Genomic DNA, 14,672 nt, shown 5'->3' with positions numbered 1-14,672 from the left:
CACCCACAAAAGCCCCGCTTCCCCCGGGGGGCACCGGGCACGGCACGGGGCTGCTCTTTGGGGCTTTTGCTGGGTCTGCAGCAGAGCCGAGTGTGGATCTACCGGCGTGGGAATTGCCCAGAGGATGCTCGAGCTGTGCTGCAACACCTCCCCCTTTCCAAAAATTCCCATCTTGCAAAAATCTGAACGGGTGGTCTGACCTTAATTTGTCTGAGATAAATAAGATCCTGCCTGCTGCCTCCCGTCTGCAGACATGAAAAGATCTGAGATGAAAGGGAGCCTGATGGCAGTGCTGGGAGCTGAACGTGTCTTTGCGTGAGGGATTTGGGGCCACAGGGCTGAGCACAGCCCGGCTGAGCTGCCGGCTGAGCCCCAGGCTCCCAGCCCATCCCTGCCCTGCCCCGAGTGTGTGGCTGTTGTGAGACAGCAACTTCACAAAATTAGCTTTATTTTTCAAAGATGTTAATTTTTAGCTGCAATTTCCTATGGAAAAATGTGGTTTGTGTTCTGCATTCCCATCTCTCCACCCCAGCATTGGAACCTGTTCCCAAATTCCAGAAGAACCTGAAGCAGGCCTGGCAGGGATCTGGGGAGCTCACAAACCACATGGAGCAGCTGATGGACTCAGGAGACCTTCCTCCATCAGCTGTGACACTGGGCACACAGGCAGTGGCTGTCGGTCTCTTCAGCACTGAGGGTGCTGCCCGTCCCCCCATTCCCGCAGCCAGCAGCTCCAGAGCTGGGCATTGTGTTGGTGGCACCCTTGTCCCTGAGTGCTGTGTGAGCCAGTGGGGCTGGTGGCCTCCAGTGCACTCCGACACTCAGCCAGGTGTGCTCCAGGAGGTCTGGGCTTTAGGCATTTTCCTCCTCCTGGCACAAAGGCTCTGTGCAGGGTCTGTGGGGACAGACCTGGCTTGGTGAGGCTGAGGATGCCACTGGTGAGGCTTTTGGGAGGCAGCTGTGACAGAGGACATCCCCATTTCCAGAGCTTTCCTAGGGCTGATGGAAGGCAGAGGAGTCTCTGGCCACCATGGACTGTGTTTCTCTTTCTCCTGACTTTGGTGCTCTTGGAGGGGCTGCAGATGGTGGAGTTACCAGGATCTTCCTGCTCGGGGATGGACTGGAGGGGCTTGGTGTGGATGGTGCTGCCCCAGTGTGGGAGCTGCTCTGTGTCAGGGGGTCTCCCTGTCCCACGGGATCCCACTGCCCTGGGACGGGCGGGAAGGGGCCCTTATCTCGTCCCTGCAGGCTGGGCATGAAGGTGGTGGAGGAAGGGGCTGGGCGGGAGCCGGGAGCGAGCCCAGAGAGGCCCTTTCCATCCGCTCGGGGCGGCGGGCGCGGAGGGGCCGCCTGCCAAAGCAAACTGCCCTGACAATGGCTGTTATTATTAACACAGATGCTGTTTGCATGGCTTGATCCTGTGCTGGGGCTCCAGGGGCACAGCAGCCCCCCAGGCACGAAGCTACGCCCCCAGGCATGGGGGAGACCACCAAAACAGGGCAGTGCTTGGCTCCTGCAGCACGCTGTTGGCACCAAACTTCTTGGGGTTTGGGCTCATGGACGTGGCTGCATCAAAGCACCTCCTCTCCTGAGCTGGGCCTGGCTAGGCTGGGTCTGAGGCAGTGTTCTCCCTTGAGGAGCAGGGAGCCGCCAGATGCAGTGATGTGGTGGCTGGATGGTGATGTCTCCCTCTCTCTCCCTCCCTGCAGTGAATCCCTGTTGCTATTTCCCCTGCCAGAATCAAGGGGTGTGTGTGAGGGTTGGCCTGAAAGGATACGAGTGTGACTGCACACGGACGGGATACTATGGGGTCAACTGCACCTCCCGTAAGTCCCTCTCCCCAGGATCTGGCACCCGTGGGTGCCAGGGCAGCACTGTGCCCGCAGCACGCACTGACAACAGGTGTGGGTGGGCTGGGAGTGGGAAGAGTGATTTACTTGGTCTGTTTCCCCCAGCTGAGTTCTGGACACATCTCCACAACCTGCTGAAGCCCAGTCCTGCCTTCTACCACTTCATCCTGACCCACTTCAGGTGGTTTTGGGACATTATCAACAGCACCTTCATCAGGGACACACTCATGAGGCTCGTCCTAACAGGTGAGGGGTTGCAGAGGGTCTTGGGGTTTAGCAGGACTCGAGGACCCCCTGGCATGAGCAGAAATGTGGGTGCAGATATCAGGGCTGCAGCAATGCTGAGCAGCTCCTGTGGGCAAGGTGGGCACTAGGCTTGAGTCACCCCACCAGGAGACCCAGAAGGCTGCCACCCTATCCTTCCATCACCCTGTCACGCTGTCACTGTGCCCAGGGGGGCTGCCCAGCCGGGTCACAGTGGGGTGTAGGGGGTCCCCAGCACTGTGCCAGGCTGCCAGCTGGCTGGAGAACATGAGCAGCTCTTGGCATGCTGCGCTCCCTGGGCCAAGGGGGCTCTTTCACAGCTGCACAGAAAGCAGCCTGTGGAAATATGGCCCTTGTTACTCATGTCCCCATATTCATCACTTTGCATAAATATTTAGGTTCCAGCTCTTGGAGCTGTAGCGACACGCTCACAAGGCTCCGGCTGTTGGCTTCACCCTTTCTATGGGTTTGTCATCTCATTCATCATCCAAGAATCCTCTTAGCACACTAGCACAAGCCCTCCTTTTCTGCAGGGAATTGCAGCCTTTAAAAGGCTCTGAGCAAAGCCCAGGATGCCCACATGCCTCCACTGCTGGTACCTTTCTGGTTTTTGGGGTGCCTGGGGAGGGTGTCTGGCAGCACAGAGCAGGCAGGCAGGGAGCAGGGGCAGAGCCTGTGGGGTGCTGCCTCAAGCCCCACAGTGGTGATCCCCCTCTCTCCTTTCAGTTCGTGCCAATCTCATCCCCAGCCCCCCCACTTTCAACTCTGACTATGGCTACATCAGCTGGGAGGCCTATGCCAACGTCAGCTACTACACCCGCATCCTCCCACCCGTGCCGGACGACTGCCCCACGCCCATGGGGACCAAAGGTATGTCACTGGCCTGGGGACCTGCACCCTGAGTGTTTCCCACCCAGCCATGGCCAAGCTTTCATTGCCATGAACACATCTGCACGGCACCACTGGCAGTGCCACGTGCTACCACTCTCCTGCCCAGGCTGGCTCCACAGCAGGAGGAGCTTGATAGCATCCAAAATGCTGCTGGGACAGCTCAGGCTGAGCTGCTGGGGCATGTCATGGCCTGTGTGAGAGGGCTGTGCAGAGGAGTGTGTGCCTGATGCTGCAACAGACACAGCAGACAGCACCAGTACGCATCTGGGTCGGCACTGGGCATCTGCCCTCAACCTCCATCCTTCGCAGGGAAGCTGCAGCTCCCCGACCCCCAGCTCCTGGCGGAGAGGTTCCTGCTGCGGCAGAAGTTCGAAGCTGATCCCCGAGGCACCAACATGATGTTTGCCTTCTTTGCTCAGCATTTCACCCACCAGTTCTTCAAGACATCGGGGAAGATGGGACGCGGCTTCACCAAGGCGCTGGGGCACGGGGTGAGGGCACGGGGGCAGCGGGAGCCAGGGGGTGGCCGGGCCCCGTGTGCCTCTGAGAGCGACCGTGACACCCTGCTCTCTCCACAGGTGGACCTGGGACACTTGTACGGGGACAACCTGCAGCGGCAGCACCAGCTGCGACTCTTCCGAGATGGGAAGCTGAAATTCCAGGTACCACCCAGCACAACTGGAACACATCCCAGTCCTGTGAGCCATGGTTGTTTGAAGCCCATGTTCCTCTGGCAGCTCTTGGGAGACCCCAGGCCTGACGCCCTGTGTGGCTGCTGGCCGGGGGACAAGCTTTGGGATGCAGCTGCTCTGACAGCAGCAGGGGTTCAGGGCTGTATGAGGGAGGTGTTTCCATTCCACTCACCTCTTGCAGGAGGGCAGATGTGGTGCCCTTAGGGAGGCAGCTCCTGGCTGGGCAGGCTTTTACTGGGATGTTTGTATCCCCTCTGCCCTTTCTGCCATCTCATTTCTGTGTCCCCAGGTGGTGGATGGAGAGGTGTACCCGCCCATGGTCACCGATGCTCCTGTTCACATGGTGTACCCATCGGGCGTGCCCAAGGAGCAGCAGCTGGCGGTGGGGCAGGAGGTGTTTGGGCTGCTGCCAGGGCTCTGCGTGTACGCCACGCTCTGGCTGCGCGAGCACAACCGTGTCTGCGACCTGCTCAAGAGGGACCATCCCACCTGGAGTGACGAGCAGCTCTTCCAGACGGCGCGGCTCATCCTCATCGGTGAGGAACCAGCACTGCCATGGCCACCCCCCTGGGCAGCCCCCAAGGACTCACACGCTGGCCAGCCTCTGTTTGAGGGTAATGGCCAAACTGCCTTTGAGGCAGTTCCTCCAGCAGCCTTCTGGGGATCATTGGTTTTGGTCCATATAGCAAAAAATTGGCTTTGGTCCATCGAAAATACTAATTTTGAAAAAGGTTGTCATAATTTTGAATTATTTCTTATTAATGTTCATTATGAATTTGCTATCATCTCAGGAAAAGTAATTTCTGATCAAAATCCAGAAATAAGCCATGTCACCACAGTATCTCTAAGAAATATATCCAGGTCAGCTCCTTCAGGAGCCCTTTGGTTTTGGCAGACTGACTTTTGCTGTTGAAAAATGAATTAACTAAAATTCCCAACCAATTCAACAAGCCCATAGCCAGGAGGAGGTGGATGGGTGCTGGGATATGCTGCTGTGGCAGATTTCAGCTACAGAGCTGGTGGCTCCTGCTGCTGCCAGCTGCTTCTTTTCTCCTGCCCAGGGGAGACCATTAAGATAGTTGTTGAAGACTACGTCCAGCACCTCAGTGGGTACTACCTGAGCCTCAAGTTCGACCCCGAGCTGTTGTTTGGGTCACAGTTCCAGTACCGGAATCGCATCGCGGTGGAGTTCAACCAGCTCTATCACTGGCACGGGCTGATGCCCGACTCCTTCATCATCCAGGGTCAACAGTACAGCTACAAGCAGTTCCTCTACAACACCTCCATGCTCATGGACTACGGCGTGGAGGCGCTGGTGGAGTCCTTTTCCAAGCAAATAGCAGGAAGGGTAAGGTCCTGCTCTGCCCTCCCCAGGGGGGACACTCATGCAGTGGGGCACATGTCACACCGAGTCTGCCCAGGGCAGCACCTCATGGGCACATCAGGAGTCCTCCCCACAAGCACCGTGGCAAGGCTGGCCCTGGCAGCCCCAGTTGCTTGCCCTGGGCGCTCTGTAGTAAACATCCCGGTGATGCCAGGAGCCTGTGGAAGCCAGGATCTCCCCAGCTGTGGAGCAGCGGAGCCTGGAGCAGCGTCTGGCACAGTTCTTTGCTGCCATCGCATGGATGTTTTCTTCCAAGCGATTGCAGCTCCATTCCTGACCCTCTTTGCTTGTGCGAAGCAGCCCAGCTGAGGCTGAGCCTGAGGCCCTTTGGGCATTTGGGTTCTCCCTGTGAGCCTGAAATCTCTCTCCTCCTCCCAGGTCACTGGGTCACTGTCCATCTGGGACTTCTGCACTGTGCCCTGCTCTGGGAGCAGGACTGACCTGACCAAGCTGCTCTAGAGCTGGTTTTTGCACTGTGCACTGGTTCCCCCTGCTCTTGCTGCTGCAATGATCTGCTGGTGTGCACAACATGAGCCCAGGACATGGATGCTTTAGTGTGGTGGCCCCCTGGAGTCGATGCTGGTGCTGTCTTGTGCCTGACATGTGCTCCTCCTTGTGCTCTCCCCTCCAGATCGGTGGGGGACAGACCATCAACGCCAATGTCTTGCATGTGGCCGTTGGGGTCATAAAGGAATCCCGGCAGCTGAGGCTACAGCCCTTCAATGAGTATCGGAAAAGGTTTGGCATGAAGCCCTACAAGTCCTTCCAGGAGCTGACAGGTAGGGCTGCTGTGCTGCTCCTGGGGCTTTGCTGGGGCAGGACAGATGTTCTGTGCTTGCCCAGCAGAGCAGCCTCTCCTGCCCATCTCAGCCCTGCCTGCTCGTGGCCCCACAGTGGGGTAGACTGGGCTGATGCAGGGGATGAAAGGGTCCTTCCTCCTGTGGGCTGGAGGACAGTTCCTGGCCTGGAAGTCAGGCTCACCGCTGCCTGCGAGGGAGCCACCCTCCCTTTGCCCACTGCAAGGCCAGTCCTTGCCAGGTGTGATTCTCTTGCTAAAGCACTCTGATGTTCATTTGGTGCAGGAGAGGAAGAGAAGGCGGCAGAGCTGGAAGAGCTGTATGGAGACATTGATGCTCTGGAGTTTTACCCAGGATTGCTGCTCGAGAAACCACAACCCAATGGCATTTTTGGGGAAAGCATGGTGGAGATTGGAGCTCCATTTTCCCTGAAGGGGCTTTTTGGCAATCCCATCTGCTCCCCAGAGTACTGGAAACCCAGTACATTTGGTGGAGCAACCGGCTTTGAGATTGTTAAGACGGCATCCCTCGAGAAGCTCGTGTGCCTCAACGTGAAGAAGTGCCCGTACGTGGCGTTCCGTGTGCCGGACGCTGCGGAACACGGCCGCCCTCCGGCTGGTGGATCATCTACTGAGCTCTAGCACTGGGATGACCTGCCCAGGTAGGGATTGTCCTTGCCCTGGTGCAGGCTGAGCTGAGCTCCCAGCCTGGAGCTGAGTATCCTCCTATTCCTTCCTGCAGGGAACGGCGGGGACACAGGGACCTGCCACCCCTGTGCCAAACAGGAACAGGACAGGAGATGGTCCCATCCTGGGTGTCCTCCACGCCAGCCCTCGAGGAGAGGCTGCTCCCTGCTCTCTGAAAAGCTTGAGTGCCTCAGGAGTGTGGCTGCCACCGCTGTCCTCAGCAGACTCAGTTCTCTTGCTAGTGAATACCTTGCACGAAGCAGCTTTGGGGCTCCCCCGTGGACACTCTGGAGTCCCCAGTGCTTTGTCACCTTCCATCCCCACTGCCTTCCAGCACCAGGCCACCAGCAGCCCCTCTTCCGGAGGGGTCACATCCAGGTTATGCCTGAAAACCATTTTTGGAATTAGTGAAAAGTACAAGACTGAAAAAATTTCATTTTAGTTAACTGGCTAGCACTGACTTAATTCTTACTCACCAGGAGTCCAATTTTTCCTCACACGACATCTATTTCCAGTAAATAGACCCTCTTTCCTGCCCAGAATAGAGGAGCCCGGAGCCCAGGGAGCACTCCTTCCTCCCCTGCTGCACCTGGTGAAGCAATGAGCTACCCGAGGGATGCAGAGGAGGAGGCAGCAGCATGTAGAGGGATGGGGAGGACACAGTGCAGTTCATGCTGCCCCAGCAGTGGCTGAGCTTGCAGTAGGAACCTGTTCTCCTGCAACAGCCTGCCCAGCACACATGCACAGCTGGGAGAAGGAACCAAAGCAGTATCTCTCCTAGAGGAGACCAAAGAGAAGCACGAGGTCAATCTCCAGACCTCCTGTGTCATGCTGGCTTGGACCCTGGCATGTGCCACTGGCTGCCAACCCGGGGCTGCTCAGAGTGAGATGCTACCTCTGTGCACACAAAGGGATGGAGTCTCTTCCATCCCTCCATCATCACCCTTCTCTGCACTAACAGCTCAGCAAACACATCCTCACAGCACACAGAGCCTGCTTCTGTCCTCCTCCCGAAACACACACAGACCTCACCTTGCCCAGTCCAGCCACGTGCTAGTTGGCAGCCACTGTCACTTGGCCTTGATCCCCATCAGATCCTGGTTAAGCTCCAGGAGAAAGGACATTTAAAATAATAAATAATTTTTAAAACTCCTCTAATTTCTGGCTGTGCTCACCAGCACTGTGCTGGGCCATTGCTGATTGCTCCTGAAGCAATAAACAGAGCAACCACCCTCCCTTAGATGCTTCCATGAGGGTCTCTGAGTGTCCTGAAGGGGGTTTGAGCTTCACTCTCCTCCAGCCACCCCCCAACCCTGTGCTGCTCCAATGCCACAGTTCAGTGTTTGGACAATGCTCTCAGGCACAAGGTGGGATTGTTGGGGTTGTCCTGTGCAGGGCCAGGGGTTGGACTGTGATGATGTTTGTCCCTTCCAATTCAGGATATTCTGTAATTCCACGGTGACACAGTGCTTAGACCAACATTGTGTATTTCTATCACTTAAAAATCTATCCACACATAAATCTGGCTGCCTGGGTGTTTTGTAGACATGAAATAGCCAGGGGCTATAAGAGAGCACGCAGCTGCAGCTCCCTCCTGTGCTGTCCTGGAGGAGGGGACCACTCCTGAGCCTCTGCTCCATCCCGGCAGGACTCCCAGGGAGCTGTTACTGGAATTTTAAACTAGGAAGGTTTAAAGGGCTGGTGCCTTGGCAGGGACGTGTTAGGAGAATGTCAAAGGAAACATCTGCAAGCAGGGACTCCCGAGGCACGAGCCTTCTCACTCACTCTCTATAACCCTTCTGAAGTGAGATGGCATTACCAGGATACCCATCTGGATTTTAATTTCCTACAGGATGTGGGGAGGCAGAGAGGCTGACACCACCCCCGAAGGCACAGTGGGCAGGTTCAGCTGCTCTGTGCTCCCCTGAGCTGGCCCTGACCAGTCCTGGCACATGGATACCCCAGTGCTCCCACTCCCACCATGTCGTGCAGAAGTGCTCAGCAGCAATCCAAGGAGGACACGGTGCTTCCCCACCCACACGTGCCTCCGGCCAGCCCAGCACACTTCCAGCTGTGCATGTGACCGCCCTTCCTGGCGAGGAGCTGCTCCAGCCCCGAGCATCCTTCTCATCCATCTGGCGAGAGGCACAAGGTCGGCTCGTTTCAGTTAAACCACAACATCCTGCATTTGCTCGTGGCTATCACTGGCTGCCAGCACTGCTTTGGGACCAACCGATAACTGCACGAGAGCCCCTCGGGCACGCCGAGAGCAGCCTGGGTGCTCTCTGCCACCAAGGAGGCATGTTCCACTGGGAACCAGCTCAGCTGAGCCAGCACTTGCAAGCCTGGCACCTCTTTCAACCAGTCCAGGACAGCAAAGCATCTCCCTCCCACTAGCAGGAAAAGCTTTGAAGTCGTTTCTTTGAAGGACTAACACATACCAATCCCAGGCACAGCATCCAACACGACTGAAATCTCCCCCAGGAGCCCAGGCACCCACAGCCCTGCACACAGAGCTTCTCCCAGCCCAGCTGAGCTCTTGTTTCTGTGCTGGTTTTCCAGCCACAGCAGTTTGCAGAAATCACTCCCACCCTCAGCAGTTTGTCCAGCACAAGGTGCAGCCACATCCAAGGCAGTGTTTGCATCCACACATGAAGTTGTTTGGTGCGGCCACCAGCATCACCCAACCATGGCAAGGGCTCCCTGCTGTGCTCTGGGGCTGGTGCAGAGGTGAGCGCTGCCAGAAGTACCCTCTGTTTGAGCTCTTGGTAAACACAGCTTGCTGGACATCCTCTGGATTTTTAAACAGGCCTCCGAGGAGCCCAGCTGCGGCTTACCCGCCTGGGGATGGAAAGGGACAGGAGGATGGGGCTGCCTGGGTTCGTGCAGCAACAATGAAATCATCCATCTGGGGTTGTGTGGCTTCGGAGGCGATGATTCACTGAGCAGGAGGTGAAGGGCCCTGGATGGAAAAGCAATCTCCCCTTGGGGGCAGTCCCTAGACTCCCAGCCCGCCCCAGCAGGCCCCTCTACCCTGGGAGTCAGACCAGTGACTGCACAGGAAACCTCGTTTGGATTTTCAGCAAAGGGCATATGTTGAACATTTTACAAAGAAGAGGCAGATGGGAGGCCAGAAAAACTCAGTATAATCTTTTCTTTGCTAAATCTTGTCCTGCACCGCCTGGCACCCATGCTGGCACCATGATTAAATGTCCATATTGAGCTCATCCCAGGATTTCATTCCTGCCCTTGCCAAGCAGCCGTCTGTGCTTCCTTGTGCACTCACATTCCATGCCCAAACTCTACTGTTTGTATTGGAACATCATTAACTGGGAGCAGAGCCAGGTGATCCCACAACTAGGGCCTGTAACACCCATCATTCCCGGCTGCCTCCCTGCACTGAGCTGCTCCTTCCAAAACGTTTCCCAGAGGCAGTATACCTACCTGACAAGTGCTTTTTCAACTCCTATTTATAGAACTCCTTGAAGATTCAGCTTCAAGAAAGGGCAAAAGCAGCAGCAGCTTTTTCCCAGCTCAGCCTCCTCTCCCTGCTCACAGCTGTGTGGCCTGTGCATGAACATGCAGCAGGGTTAGGGCACAGCTTCTCTCCCCTCGCTTCCTTGTGCTTGTTATATCCTTCCAGATCAATCATTAATTGGATTCAGACCTTTTTTCTTCTCCTTTTTGCTACTGGCACTGCAAACCATCTCTCCCATACCTGAGCACAGGAGGTTCCTCACCAGGAGTCACCTTGCTCCAGGCCACTGGACACAGAGCAGCAGGAGAGGGTTTGATCCTGTTACAATTTTGCTGCCATAGGGGGCAAAAAAAAAGCACTTTATAAAAATAAAACTTCAAAGCAACTCAAGCAGACAGCTCTCCCTTGATCCCCTCTCCAAGACAGGTTTTATGATGATGCTAAAATGCACCCTGTCTGCACAACAAACTTCACCGAATGTCATCCTGGAAGTGAGTTACAGTTACTTTGATGTTTTCCTTCAGTGTGCTGATATCCACACTCAATGATTTAATTTCATATAACTTACATGGGTTTTTTTCTGCAATTCTCAGATGAAAAGAAATAATCTCTCATCACATTTGAAAACCTGGATTTCTGCCAGTTTCCTTAAAACAGCTACAATCTGTGCCAACTCAGTCACTTTAAATTACAGATTGTTTATTTTTCTGCTCATACTACTTTTTAAAACACAGTTCAAATAGATACAGTTAGAAACTCTCCTTTTTCTAGCCCAAGATCCATTCTTATTAAGATCCACAGACACGTGCATTTCTTCCTGGTGTTCCAAAGTGCTTTACATAAAAATTGCAATTAAATTTAGTCATTAAACATGGCATTACATTGGGTCATGTATTTAGGTAATGACAGTCTACTTACTACTACTGAAGGCAGACAGAAAAGAACTTTAGCACTGATTTAGTAATTTTAGCATGAGATGAAATTCTAAGGTTATTCAAGTCCTAATTCTGCATTTTGCCAACAAAACTCTCCTTGCTGCTGTGCAGCACATACATTGGAGCTCTCTGTAGCAGATAGTCTCTCTGAAGAGGCAGAGCTCATTTTCTGATCAAGTGACTACTGTGAACTCCAAGGATGGGTATTTTAAAACCCAAGAATGTATTAAGAGCTGCATTTATGTCTCAGGGAAGGTTAAGGGAAGAAGAACTCTCTCCAGCTGAAAAGCAATTTTCAGGATGAAGCCAGGGGCTGTCGTTATTTGTAAGTGAGAGAGGAACAAAAATTTAAGGCCAAGTGTTAGAACAAGATACTTCCAGGAAGGAGGCTGCAAATTGTGGAATGGAACATGGGACCTCACACTTTTTACTGGAGCAGTTCAGCATCAGGTTAGTAAGTCTTGAATTTTAAAAACTCTTTTATTTGCGGTCTCAGTTCTTGTGTTAGGGAGCTGGTGGCCACATCTCAATTGAAACGTGTAAGGACACTGAGACATGACAGCAGACAATTTCCTAAGCTGACTGAATTGTGTTAGAACTTCGTGGTAAGTAAAGTACATTTGAATTGCGTAGAAATGAGACTGTTTTAGTTGTACATATGGAATTAATTTAAGAAAATGTTAGGAATTCCTTGTTATTTTTAATGAGCAAAAGTCAAAGTGCATGAAGGGGAGGAATACATACCCACACGATGGAGGAGAGAGAACAATCCCTAGCACAAGAACATCCCACAGCACAACTACACCTACAGGCCCTTGGCATAAATGGTTCAGTCTATTTCCAGATCACTGTCTTCACTGTAACATGCAGATGGATTATGTATAGAAGTCAGGAGCAGTAGGTCTTTTTCTGGCAGCAAACCACATTCCTGCAGAAAGGCCTCCAGGTCTACAGCAAAAAAATCTTCTCCAAGCTGGTCAGTGATGCGCACAAAATTGCCAATGAGCTCCCCTGCCTTGTAGACCAGCAGAGCTGGCAGGGCATTGTTAGTGAAGCGAGTGCTGGCACCAATGAGTGAACTCTTCACTCTGCAAAACTTCACTGTTGGGTACTCAGCAGCCAGGCAGATCATGCAGCCGTTCAGGGATTCAGTGCCGGGGATATCATCTTCATAAATATGGATCATGATCAGAGTGCTCTTATGCTCTTTGTCCACGGTGTCCAGAAATGCTTCTCCACTGGTGATCTCAAACACCTGCTTGAATTGCTGCCCACTGTACAACTGCTGCCTCATCTCCTCCATCCGCTGCTTCCTGTAGCGCTGCAAGAATTCCTCATCGTCCTCATCGTTGTGGATCATGTTGTATTCCTGTAAAGTCATCTAAAAAACACACACAGAGAGATTGCTGAAAAACAACTGCACCACTATATGGGTCACTTACATAATGAGAATGTAAATCAAGAGGATTAATGTGGGTCACTCATCTTTAATAACAGCAAAGTGCAACCCATGAAGGCTCAAGCACCCTGTGTATTACACTCCATTCTGATCTAATTAGAAACCATGTCCAGTGGGAACAGTGATTTCAGCCCTGCGTATTCCAGTTTCTACCAGATGCACTAACAACACAAGTGGCTGCTCCAGGCTCCCACTTTAATCCAGGTTAATGGTGGACATGTGCTTTCACCAAGCTGGGAGGGCTGATCTGGAAACTGTGCCTGACCTAAGATGAGCTTCTTTCTCATCAGATTTTCATTTAGCTTTTCAGTTAACATTTTGTGGCACCACTGTGCCTGTAGAACTGAAATTAACAGGATTTTATGTATTTTCTATCCGTTCACCTGCTTCATTAAACTTATCTGCATCACTCAAGATACAGAAGAGCACAGCCAACCTTCATCATCTGAAGGCACAAATACATCTGCAAATTAGTAACTTCTCTGACTGCTCTTCAGGGCTAGTTTACAGCCCAGCTGATTAAAACCATTCACTACCTCCAATATCTTCAATTTCTGGAGCTCGGACTTGAATTCTCAACATCCACTTACTAAATACTAAATCAATAAGGGCTCCTAAACCTGTTTCAGGCAGGGGAGGCAGCATTCATAGGTTTGCTGTACAACCCTTCATATTAGTCCCCTGAAGCTGACTTATTTGATCAACAGATGAGAAATCTGGGAAAAGGTTTTGGGCTTCTTTGGTATTGCAGCTAAGTCACTTATTTGTTATCACAGGCAAACAAAACTGTTAAACACTTAAGTGGCATTTTAATTCCTTTGTGCCATCCTACCTTTCCATTGATTTTTTCCTGAAGCTCTTTCTGTTTCTGCTTATCAGCCTCATCATCCAAGTGAGACCTGCACGTCATGGACAGCTTTTTAATGAGCCGCTCCATCTCCCTGCGCTGCTCCTGCCTCTGCTCCGTTTCCAGCTGTTTAAATCTTCGCCAGTCGTTAATGACTCCCTTGGGACCTGCAATTAAGCGTGTAGGCAGGCATTTTGTACAAAAAAGACAATACAATTTTACCTATCATTTAGGAATAATTTATAAATCAGTAAAACAGTGGCCCTGTCATAAATGTTCTTGTAACTATGCAAAACACTGAAATGAAATCAAAGAAGTCACCTGCTATTTGCATGTCCTTGAGCGTGTATCTATTTTTTTTTTAATAAGAAGGCTACAGTTTATTAAACTAGGCTACTCTTATATAAAATTGTCCCAAAGATTAATATCTGTGCTCTTGAAATAGAGCACAGCCCACAAAAGTTCCCCTATTGTTAGCACGGCTTTAATCAGAACAAAAGTAATGATATATTATCAACCAAATTGTACAAATCAGCCTTGTCTCAGCTTTCTATCCAAAGCCTGACTGCTTCAGATATAATGCTGAATCCTCTCAGAGGAGAAGTCAAACATTAAAAAAAGAACAGCTATTGAAAGTAAGGTTAGACAACAGCCAGGAATGATCAGTCTCTGACTCAAATATGCATACACTCAGGAGTTTCATTTCAAAAAATGGATTTTAAAAGAACATACAAAATTTCCAATAAACAAAGGATTTACAAAAGAAGTACACTGATATGAAGATACCTGTGTTGACAGCACTGCCATCGCTGCTGAGCTCCACCTCGCCCACACTTTCAGGAATGCTGCTCTCTCCTTCTTTATCCTCCTTCTCACTGTCTTCATCCTCACCCTCACTGCTGCTGTAATAATACTGCAGCTTCTCACCAAGCAGTTTATCATCCGTAGTAGTCATTATGCTCTAAAAATAAATTAACAAAACAGAGGATGCTCTCTGATCAAGCATGCATCACAATGGTCCTTTACTTCCCCAGGGCAGTTTTTAACCCCAGGAGAACAGCCCCCGGTGCAGTCAGTCACCTGGGTTAATTCTTAAACCACAATTTCAAACTCAATTTAAAACCTTTGAGCCTCATTAGACAGCTCCATCAGGCCGATTCCCAGCTACTGAGTATTATTTGCGTTATTTAACAATAATTTATTTGCGCTGAAAAACTATCAATGTAATTAAGCAAATTAAAATGTTCTGACCTGTATTCCTTTCCAGTCTTTCAGAGACAAGCTTCTATCAAGACCTGGAAGAAGAAATTTTAATCAAATCAGTTCATCTGCGCTCACACGTGACCGTGCAGGGGTCTCGCAGCCAGCCCAGGCCGTGTGTGTGACACA

The 14,672-nt window shown here is 51.8% G+C and overlaps 2 protein-coding genes across 2 annotated transcripts; one reads left to right on the top strand and one right to left on the bottom strand.

Annotated features, from left to right (window-relative positions):
* The first annotated feature begins 1,660 nt into the window (after positions 1 to 1,660).
* PTGS1 (prostaglandin-endoperoxide synthase 1) lies at positions 1,661 to 7,804 on the top strand. The gene is made up of 10 exons (XM_008642151.2): positions 1,661 to 1,826; positions 1,956 to 2,096; positions 2,841 to 2,984; positions 3,315 to 3,496; positions 3,584 to 3,667; positions 3,987 to 4,233; positions 4,759 to 5,045; positions 5,713 to 5,860; positions 6,164 to 6,539; positions 6,620 to 7,804. Exons 1-9 carry the CDS (start codon positions 1,676 to 1,678, stop codon positions 6,517 to 6,519), a joined length of 1,740 nt encoding a protein of 579 aa, XP_008640373.1. The 5' UTR covers positions 1,661 to 1,675; the 3' UTR covers positions 6,520 to 6,539; positions 6,620 to 7,804.
* A 2,916-nt stretch (positions 7,805 to 10,720) lies between these two features.
* On the bottom strand, positions 10,721 to 14,672 carry PDCL (phosducin like). The gene is made up of 4 exons (XM_008642149.2): positions 14,535 to 14,672; positions 14,070 to 14,244; positions 13,269 to 13,450; positions 10,721 to 12,358 (listed from the first exon to the last, which is right to left on the bottom strand). Exons 2-4 carry the CDS (start codon positions 14,236 to 14,238, stop codon positions 11,807 to 11,809), a joined length of 903 nt encoding a protein of 300 aa, XP_008640371.1. The 5' UTR covers positions 14,239 to 14,244; positions 14,535 to 14,672; the 3' UTR covers positions 10,721 to 11,806.

This window comes from Corvus brachyrhynchos, unplaced genomic scaffold (genome assembly GCF_000691975.1).
Source record: "Corvus brachyrhynchos isolate BGI_N302 unplaced genomic scaffold, ASM69197v1 scaffold59, whole genome shotgun sequence".
NCBI lineage: Eukaryota > Metazoa > Chordata > Aves > Passeriformes > Corvidae > Corvus > Corvus brachyrhynchos.
Note: the sequence above shows the minus strand (reverse complement) of the source record. Positions and strands in the feature narration are given on the sequence as shown.